The sequence below is a fragment of the Gambusia affinis genome, linkage group LG12 (genome assembly GCF_019740435.1).
Source record: "Gambusia affinis linkage group LG12, SWU_Gaff_1.0, whole genome shotgun sequence".
Taxonomy (NCBI): domain Eukaryota; kingdom Metazoa; phylum Chordata; class Actinopteri; order Cyprinodontiformes; family Poeciliidae; genus Gambusia; species Gambusia affinis.
This window is the reverse complement of record NC_057879.1, coordinates 2,862,310-2,875,379: the sequence shown is the minus strand read 5'-3', so window position 1 is coordinate 2,875,379 and position 13,070 is coordinate 2,862,310. Positions and strand designations below refer to the sequence as shown.

Sequence of the window (13,070 nt, the reverse complement as noted above, 5' to 3'; positions counted from 1 at the left end):
TTAATTGAAGAGGCATAGTGGCAGTTTAGCTTATTTAATAATGAGATGTAGCAGAGGAAATAAATGCCTTTAAAAAGGACATATCTGATTTTAAGACATGATTTAAAGATTTTGATATTTGTGTATTTAATAGACTGGCACATTATATACTTAACAAAAACTTTTGGTTCTCTGTAGTAAATGGTCCCACAAAAGAGCAATTAAAACAATTCACATCGAGTCAGAAAAACACCACATGACCAAATACAACTCGATGTCATTTTAATTGTAAAAGAACAATAATTACATATAAAGACATTAAAGATAATACAAAATAAGGATTTACACTTTTTTTTCTTTATAATATTCATTTTACTAGGTGGACTTAGCAATCTCACTTTCTCTTCCTGTAATTAAAGCAACGTACACAGTTTAAAATTCAAGCCTTCGGTGTCTGTCTTGGCTCCTGTTACACAGCAGGTGCTCATTGAATATCCAGAGAAGAGACGTCGCCTGTCCCGGGTTTTGGCCTCCCCGACAGTGGTCACTCTGTTCTCTTTCATGGCCGCACACCTCCTGCTCTGCTCGTCTCACTGGCTCTGCAGGAAACTGCTGCATGGACCACGAAATCAAATGGAATCGCGTTGTTTTCCGAACACCGCTGGTCGTACACGGGCGCAGTACTGTGCTGTCGGAGGCTGTGGCGTTCCAGATGCGGGGTTGTGGTCAGTATGTTTTCATGATTCTCCGTTGGGTTTCTTTTAATTGTATCAAAAAATAGGCTCTCTGTCAATTAAATCATTTTTAAGCTGCACATTATTTATGAATCAGCAGCTGATTGAATTATATTGACAAAATTATTGGATTGGGATAATAATCTGTCATCACAAGAAAATGCATCCTGATTATTTTTGTATGGAACATTTACCTCAGAGCATAATCTTCAGTTTGAATTGTTGTTTTTTTTTCATATATAGTTGTTCTGATTTAGGAACAACTATAAAATAAAGGCAGACTTATTATGATCTAGGTTTCTTTTTGTTGTCACCTAGTGAGGAAAGTGATTCCACTGGCTGTGGAGGAAAAGAGAGAGAGAGAGGAAAAATGATTTAGACGTCAAAATAGTAGATTTTCAACATTGAAAAAAACTTATCTAAACACCTCTGCTCTAAAGATATGAGTGCATCTGAACACACGATAAGACTTTTGCGATCGGGTTTTGTAATAAGAAGGGAAGCAAAAAAGTCCCTTCTGTCCAGGAAAAACAGCAAAGACTGATTGAAATTATGCAGGAAGCAGGAAGTGGGCAGGTGGAGAGCAGAGGATGGGTGCAAAGTAATTTTCTCTGTCAAATAATCCTAATTGTCTAGGACATCTGGAAAACAGTTTGTGCAACAAGAAAAAAAGTGTGTCAACAGTGAAGCATCCTGATACATTTATCTGGTTGCTCATCTTCCAAGAGAGTGGACTTTTTCCTCACATTTCTGTCCAAGTATAATGCCATAAAGAATGGGATCAAAAACATCCTGCTTGAGCAACGTCTTGAAACACTAAGAACCCTGCGCCGCTCTCAAAACGCTGTGGTTAAACTAAAAGCCAACAAACTGCCGCAAACTCCAAACAAATGTATGCTAATTTTTTATGTATTTATTTATTGGGTTCTACAAACATGAATACATTTTCTGGGAGGGCCATGGCCCCCTCTGACCACCCTTTCAGGAACACCTCTGACCATTAGAAGCTGATATGCAGCATGTCAGAGTAAATCCTTCCAGATGTTATGAAAAAGGCTAAAAAAAATATTAGAAATATTTACTCTCTGGATAAATGCCAGGTTTTTTTGCTGAAAAGAAAAAAACACTGCATCTAATAAAATGCTTTTAATTCTTCTTCAGTAAATTATCAAAACAAACAAATAAAAAACAAAACAATAAAAGCTCCAAACACATTTGCAATCATGTTTGGGGATGATTAAGTTTAAATTCATCACTGATGAAGTGATGAAGATTTACGTTTTTTCAATATTCATCCATATGTTTGTGCATTTTTTTCCCCTTTCGCTCTCCTCACCTGTCCTCTCTTTCTGGTAACTCTGAAGAAGTAGTCCATGCGCGTCTGTCTCATACGTCCCGCCGCCTTCTCCTTTTTCCTCTCCTCTCGCCTATTTTCTCGGTGTTCATGAAACGTCTTCATGCGATGACGGATCCTCTCTTCCCTAAAAAACGCACACGGGAGCAAATGGAACAAATCCTTCGGCTCCACATCAGTCCAGGTCCACGTAAACAGAAAAACAGGCTCTATGAATCAGTACCTGACATGTTTGGTGTGACACAGGAAGTCCACCACGGCTTCTTCGTCCAGCTCCCTCCACGCCAAGTCAGGAGCTGGACTTTCTGTTTCGTCCAAGAAAATCTTCCTGGCCTCTTTGTATTTCCATACAAGAGGTACAGGATGGGTCTGGAAGTACGTGGCTACATTAGATTTTTATTTTTTTTAAATAATTTCTGTATAGTGAGAAGTAGATCAAAACTAAAGATTACCTGACTGTTGATGTGCAACACCACATTCTCAATAGTGCGATGCTTCTGGATGAGAGTCAGAGCTTTCTTTGGACCTAAACCGGGGATCTTGTCGCAGTAGTCACAGCCCAGCAGAATACAAAGGTCAACAAGCTAAAAGACATTTTGCAAAAGTAAGACAGGAAAAAAGTGATTATTCATCACAAAACTTTAAACCAGGGGTGTCAAACTCATTTTTATTTTGGGCTATATCAAGATTATGAATGTCCGCAAAGGGCCGGTTGTGGTAAAACGTATTGATAAAACCCATGAACAAACGGATTTAAAGCTACAGTTTAAACCCATTAACGAAGAAGTTCAGCAATACTGAACACCATTTCACATTCATGTAATTTGGCAGTATACAGATGAAAGCAGAAGATTGTAGCCACTGAAAAAATAATAATTCTGGCTTTAATCTTCTGAGATCAAAAGTCATAATTCTGAGAAAAATGTCCAGATTTTCACTTTTTCCCTCACAATTTTGGCATTATTTTATGAGAATCTTGATGTTTGATCTTAGAAGATTAAAGTCAGAATAAATCTGGTAAATTCTGGAGGAAAAGAAAAAGTCAAAATTCTAAGAAAAAAAAAAATCTGATTTATTTTTTCCCTGTGGCCCTGAGCTTCTTCTGTTGAAAACTGCTTTCATTTGATGGATAAAATATTATCCAAACATACAACGGTTATTTTCAAAACTTTATGGCGGGCTGGATTTGGCCTGCGGGCCTTGAGTTTGACACACGCGCTTTAAACGATTCGAATCACAGAAACTTAAGCAAAATTTTCATCAATGTTTCGCTCTTACCTCCTCACGAGTAATCTGCAGTTTTTCCAGCAGCGTGGGTAATGAGTATTCCACAACTTCACTGGGAACATGAGCATAAAATCAAAATCAGATGCGACTAACCATCTCTAATACAGCAAGGCACTTAACTCTGTTATCACTGGGACTACTTTACTTTGTTATTACACATATATACACACACACACATTACATACTTTAAGGCTGCTGCAGTATGTAACTTTTTTTAAAAAACGTTTTCTTTACATATTTGTTAAAACTGTTGCTACAGCATGAGACAGATAATCTGTGAAAAGAAATCGAGCTCCTCCACCTTCTCCCAGTGCTAACTAGAAACAACCAATCAGAGTCAGGAGGCGGGTCTTATGGCTGTCAATCACCATCTGTGTGGCCCTTTTCAGGCTCCCCTGTCCTTCCCCTTCTTGCTCTCTACCAGGCTGCAGCTAGCATAGCCTGTTGACAATGCTAAGGCTAGTTAGCAATGAAGGTGGATAAACAATTTTCCTGTAACAGTAAATTGTTACTCTGCCATTAGCACATTTAGCAACCCGTACACAAGCATGACAGACAGCGCTAAGACCCTCCTCCTGGCTCTGATTGGTGCTTTGGTTGGTGCGTTTCTTCAAACGACAATAGCAGCTCAAGGAGAAGGTGGAGGAGATCGATCTTTTCAGATTATTTGTCTCATCATTTACTGTTACAACATAGTGACAGATTAGATAAATATGTAAAATAAATGTACTTTTAAAAAAAATATAAAAGTTACATACTACAGTTTCAACAATCCACACCTGTCCTTCTTAGCATTCAGCTGACGAATGAGAACGTTTGCTCCAAAGGGCAGCGTGTCCATGTCCTCGGAGGCCACTGCATCCACAACCCCGTCTCTCACCAGCCGGGCACACTGCGCTTCAGCGTCCCCTGGAGCCTGAAAGGCAGAATCCTGTGCATGAAGTATGAAAATAAAACTTCAAAAAGAAAACGCATGAGGGTGGAAACTGAAACACGTTGTACCTGGATGACAGGCACACCCATACGTTTCAGTAGCTCAATGGAATCCTTAGTCTGGGATGATGCTGCATAAAAGAATGATTCAACAACATCAGAATTTGGAAACATCTAAATATGATAAAGAAAGATCCTTTTACACTCTTTGTGCATGTGGACCTTCTCCTGTTCTTTTGGGGAACCTCCGACCAGCTGCCTCGGCTCGCCTCTCCAGCTGCAAAAAAGCAAGTCTCAATCAGCGAGAGGGATTTAAAAAAAAATCTGGAATCAGTCAACAGTCAATCTGCCGTTTCTATAGCAGACCAGTTAAAGTGCTGATTTGAGCAAAACAGGAAACGGTCATTGGTCCCACACACACACGTTCTCCAACTCAAAATGCCTCCCAAAAACAATTCAAAACACGCAGGCTGTAAATATTTCTTACAACAGGTGTCTTTTCCACGGGAGGCTTTCCATCAAATACAAAGACCGGCTTTATGTCGTGTTCCAGGAAGGTCAGTGTGCGGAAAAAGAGTCCAGTTAGAGGGCTGTGGAGAAGAAACCCAACATCATCAACATGGAAGAGAAGCTATTTTGGCATTTATAGCTGAATTGTTGGACTTTTTTTTTTTTTTTTTTTAACAAAACAGGTGTTTGTGTTTTTTCTAAGTATTTCTCAAAGATCTCTCACCTCAAAGAGGGTGTTTTTGCTCGAAACTGGTTCAGAACCACTGAGGTATCCAAGGCGATGACTTTCCCTGCGGTGGAATCCAGCGGCAGCGCAATGAACATGAAAGTACACCAGAGTTCTTCACTTACTGTTTTCTGTCACTGACATAATTTCCCAAAGGACAAATTGAACAGATATTTTCTTGATGACAGAACAAAAAAGCATCGGTTTCAAAAGATTTTATTTAATAAATAATTGAATCACAAGATGTTTTCTCCTTGAATGTGAAAAGGAAAGTTGTTTGATGAGATCATGTCCCTTCATACACCTCAGACAGTACTTAGCTGCACCCCTGCATGAGAGTGAAATCATAATTACCTCAAGTTATTGTTGCTTACAGGTGGTTCCATAAACCACTGTATCTGCGAGTGAACTTATACAATTTATGCATATTTGTGGATTTATACATGATTGTTCTCTGCAGAAAAATGAACTGTTTGGAGAAGATCTTATAATCCTACCCAGAATAACGTAAGAATAATAAAAATAAGATAATTTATGAATGTATTTTATGTATGGCACACATCTAAGCTATAGTTGTTCAGACGTCCTGACGATCAGTAAAAAATGTATGCATTTTCTCAGCAGCACATGGCCATTATTTACATTATTTGTGTTATTTCTTAATAAATTATTAGATCTTACAGATATTTAACTAGCAAGTTTAAGCTTACATACTGTTTACTAGGGTGAGACCAGTTAACAGGATTTTGAATTTGACTTCATGTAAAAGCACTGTAACTTCACTTAATGATTTAATTATCACCATAGTGACTGGTTTGTGGTATATAATAAACTTAGAAGCTTTATGAATGCTAACGTTAGCTGCTAGCAAACTTTGTTTGAGATAATTAAGGCAGATCAAGTTGGTCGGCGTTCAGTTCTGTATTACCTGTATAGTCACTGATGTCCTTATAAGAAACTGCATTTGGAGCATCAGAACGAATTAAATCAGCCAGTTTAGTAATCCCCATCCTCCTAATCAGATATGGGGTTTTGTTATTCTTCCACTTCCGGTTGGAAAAAAGGAGAAAAAACCCAAAAACCGTCGGGTTCTCGGTATATGTCAGGGTAAATCTACTTTGTATCCGTTTAGAAACACAGCGGTTAACTAAAATGCGTTTTATCGTCAACGAATTTCAGCTATTTAAACACAACATCGTTTTCCTCATCTCGGCACGTCACCAAAGTGGACGGTAGGGGTCAGTACTGAGCAAACAGACGGGTTTTGAGGAAATGGACCTCCAGCATTTATTATAGCAATAATATTTACAGACATTTCACAAATGAATAAATTAGAAACAAATATTAACCTAACGTATTCTCGCTTTAAATAAATATTAATATATATGTATGTAATCTTCACATAAGAAGGATGCACAACTGATGAATATATGCTATTCAAAAACAAGTATCCATCTACTACACCTGAGCATGAACACGTTGGCTCCTGGATTTACAGCAAAATTCATGATGAATAAAACAATGGGATTAATAGCTTTAATCTCAGAAACAAAACAAATAAACAAACAAACAAAAAAACAGCTCCAACTCTGTGAATAGTATGTGAAATCTTCACATAACAGATCATAGTAAGCCTTCCCCCCACCCAGACACACTGTTCATATAAAACATATGAGAATCTCCTAAACATGTGACGTACAGGGAAATGGCTATGGCATCTGCAGAATTATTCATATTTTGACACTTTACGAATGGTTAGTGATGGCCACAGCAGGGGACCCACATTTCAGTTTAGGTCAGAGACCTAAAACTTTAGTCACTTAAAGAAATCCTCGTTAGTCTGTGAGTCTTTTCAAACACGTGCTGCTCAGTTTAACAGAGGCCAGTCAGTAACAGATGAGTTTCGGTTTTACTAGTACAAGTCTCTTTTGTTTTCTGTTCAAGCCTTTAAATTCCCCTACCTGTGTAAAGGTTACCTTGCACAGGAAAAACCTGTTGTTCAAAATATGCAAATATTTAAAAATAATTAGAGTGTAAAACGGGAATTGATATTATGAACACTCTTCCTTTAGAATATATGGTACTATAAATATTTGCAAACTGATTGTTGCTGTCAATTGAACACCATTGTTATTTTTTATTTTATAGTTTCACCCTTTTTTGTAATATTTTAACATTTTAGCTGACTTGTAGTGAGCTTTGTCTCAGTGTTTGGTGTCAGGATTATTCATTAATAGCCACAGTAAAATAATTTTAACTCAGTCAGATAACGAGTTTTAAATTTGACAACAGGGGCAACAGCTCACAAAATAAAATCAAGATGGCTGGGCTTCAATTTGTGGGTAATAACTAGCAAGAACATGATATATACACCGAGTGTACAGAGCACATCCAGAAAGCATCTACAGCTAAAGAGCTGTAGATGCTCTTTAGCATCTACAACTACTTTTCCAAAATTTGGAAAAGTAAAGACTTTTTCCAAATTTTGAGCACTTTCTGGTTTCATTGGTTCAGGTGTTACCTAGTCAGAGATAATCTTGAAATCTGTAATAAAACAAACAAACAAGAAAACATTTGTTTTCTTTAATTATTGTGGAATGCCAGAAGAGACCTATGCTGACTGAACAAGGATTTACTTTGGCTTCCAGTGTTTTTGGAGATTCGGGCTGAATTCTGGCTTAGCGACGAAACCAGATCCACGTGTTAATGAGCCAGAACGCCACCGTGGCCGAGTACAGGACCACCTCCCGCTTGGAGCGCTCTTTGTTTTCTTCCTCCAGCAGCTGCAGACGTCTGTTGAGCTTCACAATCTGGTGAGCACAAGAATGTGAATGTTTACTTGCACACTTTTTGCTCAAAAATAATGTTGAGCGATAACTGTGCTGGGCTGCGATAGGGAACCTAACAAATTCCCCAAACACAAACACACCCAGTCCCTGTTTCAGACCTAATCATTTCAAATGAACAAGAGTTAAACCTCGACAAAGACACAGTTTAAGATTACGGGACTCATTACCTGACGCCGCAGCGATGAAGCATCAACCAAGCCAGATTCGTCAGGGTTCATATCCAAAGCCAAGTCCAAGTGGGTTCTGTGGAAATTAACATACCTTTGGTTAAATTAATAACATAACCAGCAGCCTGAACAATATTCTCAAATTCAATATATATCCCACAACACTAATTTTCTTGTTCTTTTAGGCCAGTAGTCCAGCTGCTTTCATTAATCAATCACAACAATTTTATTTTTTTTTTTTTTGCAGTTTTGCAGAACCCAGAACACTTAAAGTTCTGCAGTCCTTACTTGGCTCAATCAAATTCAGGAGTCTTGATTCAATAACAGGAAAGCAAGCTAAAAATCACATTCATTAGAGAGGACCAGGGCCAAGAACCACTGCTGACCAAAGAGACTTAAAGGCCCAAAAACATCTTGATGATCCTCATGAGTTTGGGGAAAATTGCCAAAAAGGGTGAAAGTTTTGGAAAGGGTATTGCATTGTATCTAGTGTAGAGTGATGACAGCTGGAGGGGTTTAGAGGTTAACTGATGGAACAGTAAATTCTGCTCTCTAGCAAAAAATATTGAAGGACAATGTCTGACCATGAGATCTTGACCTTTAGCTCACGCTTTCATGGGAAGCATGTTTAAAAGCAAACCGGCATGGCCACCTTTAAAAAAATTAAAACCAAAATGAATCTATGAAGCAGCTCAGGCAAAATCCAGACTTGTATTTGATTAAGATGATGTGGCTTGACCTTAAACGGGCCATTCAAACTTAAGAGCCTACCATTGTGGTTGATATAAACCAATTCTGCAAAGAAGAGTGACCCCCAATTCCTCCAAATCGATGTAAAAAAAACTGCTTGTAAAAAATTACAAACAGTTGATGGCAGTTGTTGCTGCCAAGGTTTGTATATACATTCAATTCAAACAATCAGAGCTGGCCATCTATATGGAGAAACATAAAGAATGTAGAGATTAATGAGAAAACAACCACCTCCGGTGGCTATCGTCCAAGAGTTCGAGGACCTGCTGGTAAGCACGGCGTGTCGTTGACTGAACGTAAGACAGAAACCCAGCAGCTGTATACAGGTTGATGTTTGCGTCTTCTGGAGAACAGAGGGGAGGACAGAGGCGGACAGGGGGGGCGGAGGGGGAGGGGGTTACGCTAGCACAGGGGGAAGGTTGGGAGAACCGGTAGATTAATAAACAATGATGAAAAATAGTCTTTAGGGACATTTAGGGATCAGCAGCGCTTCAGGTTTTCTTACCTTACATCCCCTCTGCTACAATGGCTGCCATGACGACCTGGTATGTTCTCACTTGCGCTGCGTTCCCTCCGAGAGCGGGTGTTATAACTGGCCTGTAACACACGGAATGAGATCAATGAATTCCAGGCTCACATTAAAGCTAACATTTAGTGATAAAGTGTTATTGAAAATTCTGAATCATTAAATGGCCAGAATCAACAGCTTCCCTGCTGATGATCGTCTCAGCATGCCACCACGGGAAGCAGAAGACTAATCAGACATTCATGTAAGTCGGAAGGGAAACGCCTTAAACACACAGGACAGTGGGTCCTGAGGATCTCTCTTTGGTAACACTCCACTTAAGATTTTCAGTGACCAGTGTGACAAAACTGACAGCTACCATAGACCGTCCATCTTTGGCTGTACTGACTGGCCCTGTATGCTCTGGTTTCTCCAGAGAAGCTTCCAGATATTACCGGGATTTGAACATGAAATGTAAAATTTCCAATAACATAGAACTATCAGAGATTATGAATAGAATCAATCAAATTTTATTTGTATAGCGCCTTTGAGCAACAAGGCATTTCAAAGTACGGTACTTTACATCATAAAAACACAAAAATACAAAGTCATCGAACACACAGTCAACAACATTACATTTTGCACATCAGATTACTGATTGTTCCATGATCAGGTTTCAAAAGCAAATCTGAACAGCTGAGTATTTAGTCTAGCTTTAAAGGAACTCAGTGTTTCAGCTGGAAGTTTGTTCCAGATTTTTGGTGCACAGACGCCGAATGCTCAAGCAGCAATTTTTAGAGCTTATATTACAATCCACAAAACTAGAGTCTGATTGTACTCACAGTTTGGCTGGGATTACTCTGTGAGTTGGCAGCTTGGTCCGTTTCCAGAGAGTCCAGCGGTTGTTCTGTAAGGGTGAGGATACGCGGCGGGGCCTTCATGTTCAGGAGGTCCACCGATGGAACTGACTGAATTAGATCTAAATCTCTTGGTTGAACAAACCTCGACTCTCCATCGACACCTACAAAAAAAAAAAAAAAAAAAAGAAAGAAACTAAAGGGACATTTCTTTTACCACTTCTAGCATACCACTGACGACGGTTTTCGAGCCGTTTGTCCTGCATGGTCTGCAACAGCTCCACAGCTTGAACTGCTCCATCTACGTTTTTTTTTTAAATGTTTATTATTAATGACACAAACCCAGTATCTTACCTGCAACAACAATTCTTTCAGGAACCTGCATCAGTGTTGTGTGAACCGGTAGAGGTGGCTGAAGTAGAGCGGGCCCCAATCCGCTCTCCTGCGCCACCTTGAGGGTCTCAGGGATTCGCATGCGCTGGCTGATGCCCTCTGTGTACTCCAGCTCATAATGGATGCGGTTTATCTCAGCCACCTCAGCAGGCGGGGTAAAACTTGGCCCACTCATCCAGCCGGCTGTCAAATAGACATAAAAAAGAAAAGAAACAATTTTTCTTTGAATATATGTTGCTCACATATAGACATTCTGATTTTTTAACCTACAAAATTACAGATGCAAATGGAGCCTTCAAGTTATTTTACTTTCAGATGAACTAAAGTACAAATCAGCCTGATTTTTCACAAGTAATCAGAAAAATTCAAGAAATCTAATATAAAATATGTAAAATATAAAAACTTTCAAACAGCCTGAGGGAAGAAACTGTCAGTACTGGCTGTTTTTTTCTTTTGTTGTTTTGTTCACAAACAGCACTCTGTAGCGCTGAACTGAAAGTAAACGGTTTGTGTCCAGGATGTGTGGGGTCTGCAGAGATGCCCTCAGCTGCCCTTTTCCTGACCCTAGTTCTGTACAAGTCCAGGATGGAAAGAAAAATCAGCCCTGATGATCCTCTCTGTAGACCCGATTGTCCACTGCAGTCTGGTCCTGTTGTTGAACACCAGACTGTAGCTAGAGTTTAAAACATGTTAGGCCGAACCTAGAAATCTCTACCAATTCAACTGTCACATATTTCCTAGAAGCAAAAATAATGGAGTGGGTAAGATTAAACGAAGTAAGGTTTGGTTTAAAATGGCACCCACTAATCTCTAGGGGTACCCACGATTCCCCATCTGGTAGGCCCCAGTCCCATTCTGACAGAGAACAGGAGGGACAATGGGAGGCAGGAGAAGCTTGGCATGGCATCCATCATAGCGGACTGACCAATTCATCTTTTGAATTATTTATTCTAAATTACTAATAACACTTAGATTCTTCTTTTTGTAACCATATACACACATAATATAGCATCTAATGGTAAAAATTATGAAGTCACACGATTTCACGCCAGTGGATAACTATGGCTTAAGCGGTTGAATTTATTTCGAGCAGAATCATTTACGGCTAATTTGGACAGGCTCAGCGATAGCCCCGCCTAGAAGCTGCCGTGTAGTCACAACATGTTGTCTGGCTCGTCTGAAGAGACTGTCCGGTAGTAGCTCAGAGGACTACAGTGGTGAAAGATATGGGGTGTAACAGCCATGCTTCATAAATACTGGATGAAAAACAGCGTTTCTCGCAGCACTGCGTTGAATTACATAACACTGACATGAGTGTAGCTGTTGCTGACACGCGGTTTCAATGTCACAGAATGAAAGACGCAATGTTCAGCCTGAATATAAACATTACGCTAATTAACTAAAATTGGCTAACATACTATTTAACATTAGCAAACCATTAACAATAGCCCGCGTTGGTATGTTAGCAAAGCCGTGAGCTGAGAATCGCGTACCGTCTCCAATGGAGGGACAGAGCTATGAACCCTGCGTGACTACTTACTGTTTGGGTTTTTTTGGTCCAAGCTTTAAAATGTCATGTCAAATCAGTGTTCCATTCGTTAAAGAACCAGCTGGAGACAATCAGCGGGCAACTGTACAGCTCCAAACGCAAGTAAAGAGTGACTGTTGCTCCAATCACAATCGCGCGCATTACTGCGGGGGGCGGAGCTTGAGACTTCTATTGCTCGCGGAAACGAGAGCCTATTAGGTGGTAAAGAGGTTATAAAACGAACGCACAGTACTCTCACATTACAGCAGGATGCTTCTTTATTAAGAAATCATCCGGCGAAATAAATAATAGAGAATGGCCATCTACAAAATGTCTCCTGTTTATTATTCAGTTTTTATTTATTTGAATGAGTAACATGCACACATCCACCCTAATTAGGTCACTATTTCCATAATTTTGTATTCACCCTTTTTGTCCTCTTGTTTACATGTCTATCGAGTTCTGATATTACGTCATCCAGTTCTATTGTCAAAATAGGGTCAGATACTTATATAATCATGCTGAAGAAAATATTTTAATCTAAGAAATAAGAGTAATAAGAATGGAGGAGTAGGACTTACATATGAGATTGTGCTTATGTATTTTGTTTTGTATGAACCTTGCATCATAGTTTTATACGTTTCTTGCACACTGTTGATTTTGAGCGGCATTAAGTGGAGATCTCTGTCTAACACTATAAAGTGGTGTGTTTAGTCTCTAATCATGTCTTTAAGAGTGAATATAACTACAGCTCCCAGTTGTGTTGCTATTTAGTAAAACACATTAATGAAATCTGGAGAACAATTACAATTCATAGGAAAATATTGTTTATTTCATAGCAAATCGACATCTGTTAGCTACAGGAAAATAAGCTATAATTGATAATAACCTCCCACAATTTAATCAAAAACAACATCACTTTAATATCTCCATAAAATATCTCCTTTAAAATTTTAACATAAGTATTAAAAATATCAGGTTGAAAACTTTCTGCTACA

General features: G+C 39.1%; 2 protein-coding genes across 7 annotated transcripts; both read right to left on the bottom strand.

Annotated features, from left to right (window-relative positions):
• Window positions 1-244: 244 nt before the first annotated feature.
• Window positions 245-6,252, bottom strand: zgc:110269 (probable flap endonuclease 1 homolog). Of its 3 annotated transcripts, none has more exons than XR_006372258.1 (12): window positions 5,952-6,231; window positions 5,021-5,087; window positions 4,775-4,877; window positions 4,510-4,564; window positions 4,357-4,418; window positions 4,134-4,270; window positions 3,346-3,406; window positions 2,520-2,651; window positions 2,291-2,436; window positions 2,050-2,194; window positions 908-1,052; window positions 245-737 (listed from the first exon to the last, which is right to left on the bottom strand). XR_006372258.1 is itself a non-coding variant. In XM_044133075.1 (12 exons), exons 1-12 carry the CDS (start codon window positions 6,031-6,033, stop codon window positions 706-708), a joined length of 1,047 nt encoding a protein of 348 aa, XP_043989010.1. In that variant the 5' UTR covers window positions 6,034-6,231; the 3' UTR covers window positions 245-705. The 3 variants fall into 3 exon arrangements, 2 of the variants coding, with proteins under 2 accessions (XP_043989010.1, XP_043989011.1); XM_044133075.1 differs by having other exon boundaries at window positions 1,028-1,052; XM_044133076.1 differs by having other exon boundaries at window positions 245-1,052; window positions 5,952-6,252.
• A 33-nt stretch (window positions 6,253-6,285) lies between these two features.
• On the bottom strand, window positions 6,286-12,238 carry LOC122840571 (mitochondrial fission factor homolog A-like). Of its 4 annotated transcripts, XM_044133078.1 has the most exons (8): window positions 12,085-12,235; window positions 10,506-10,727; window positions 10,137-10,315; window positions 9,295-9,386; window positions 9,021-9,191; window positions 8,040-8,115; window positions 7,660-7,833; window positions 6,286-7,567 (listed from the first exon to the last, which is right to left on the bottom strand). In XM_044133078.1, the coding sequence occupies exons 2-7, from the start codon at window positions 10,717-10,719 to the stop codon at window positions 7,702-7,704; spliced, it is 864 nt and encodes a 287-aa protein (XP_043989013.1). In that variant the 5' UTR covers window positions 10,720-10,727; window positions 12,085-12,235; the 3' UTR covers window positions 6,286-7,567; window positions 7,660-7,701. The 4 variants fall into 4 exon arrangements, with proteins under 4 accessions (XP_043989013.1, XP_043989012.1, XP_043989014.1 ...); XM_044133077.1 differs by lacking the exon at window positions 6,286-7,567 and having other exon boundaries at window positions 7,592-7,833; window positions 12,085-12,236; XM_044133079.1 differs by lacking the exons at window positions 6,286-7,567; window positions 12,085-12,235 and adding an exon at window positions 12,038-12,082 and having other exon boundaries at window positions 7,592-7,833.
• Between the last annotated feature and the right edge of the window lie 832 nt (window positions 12,239-13,070).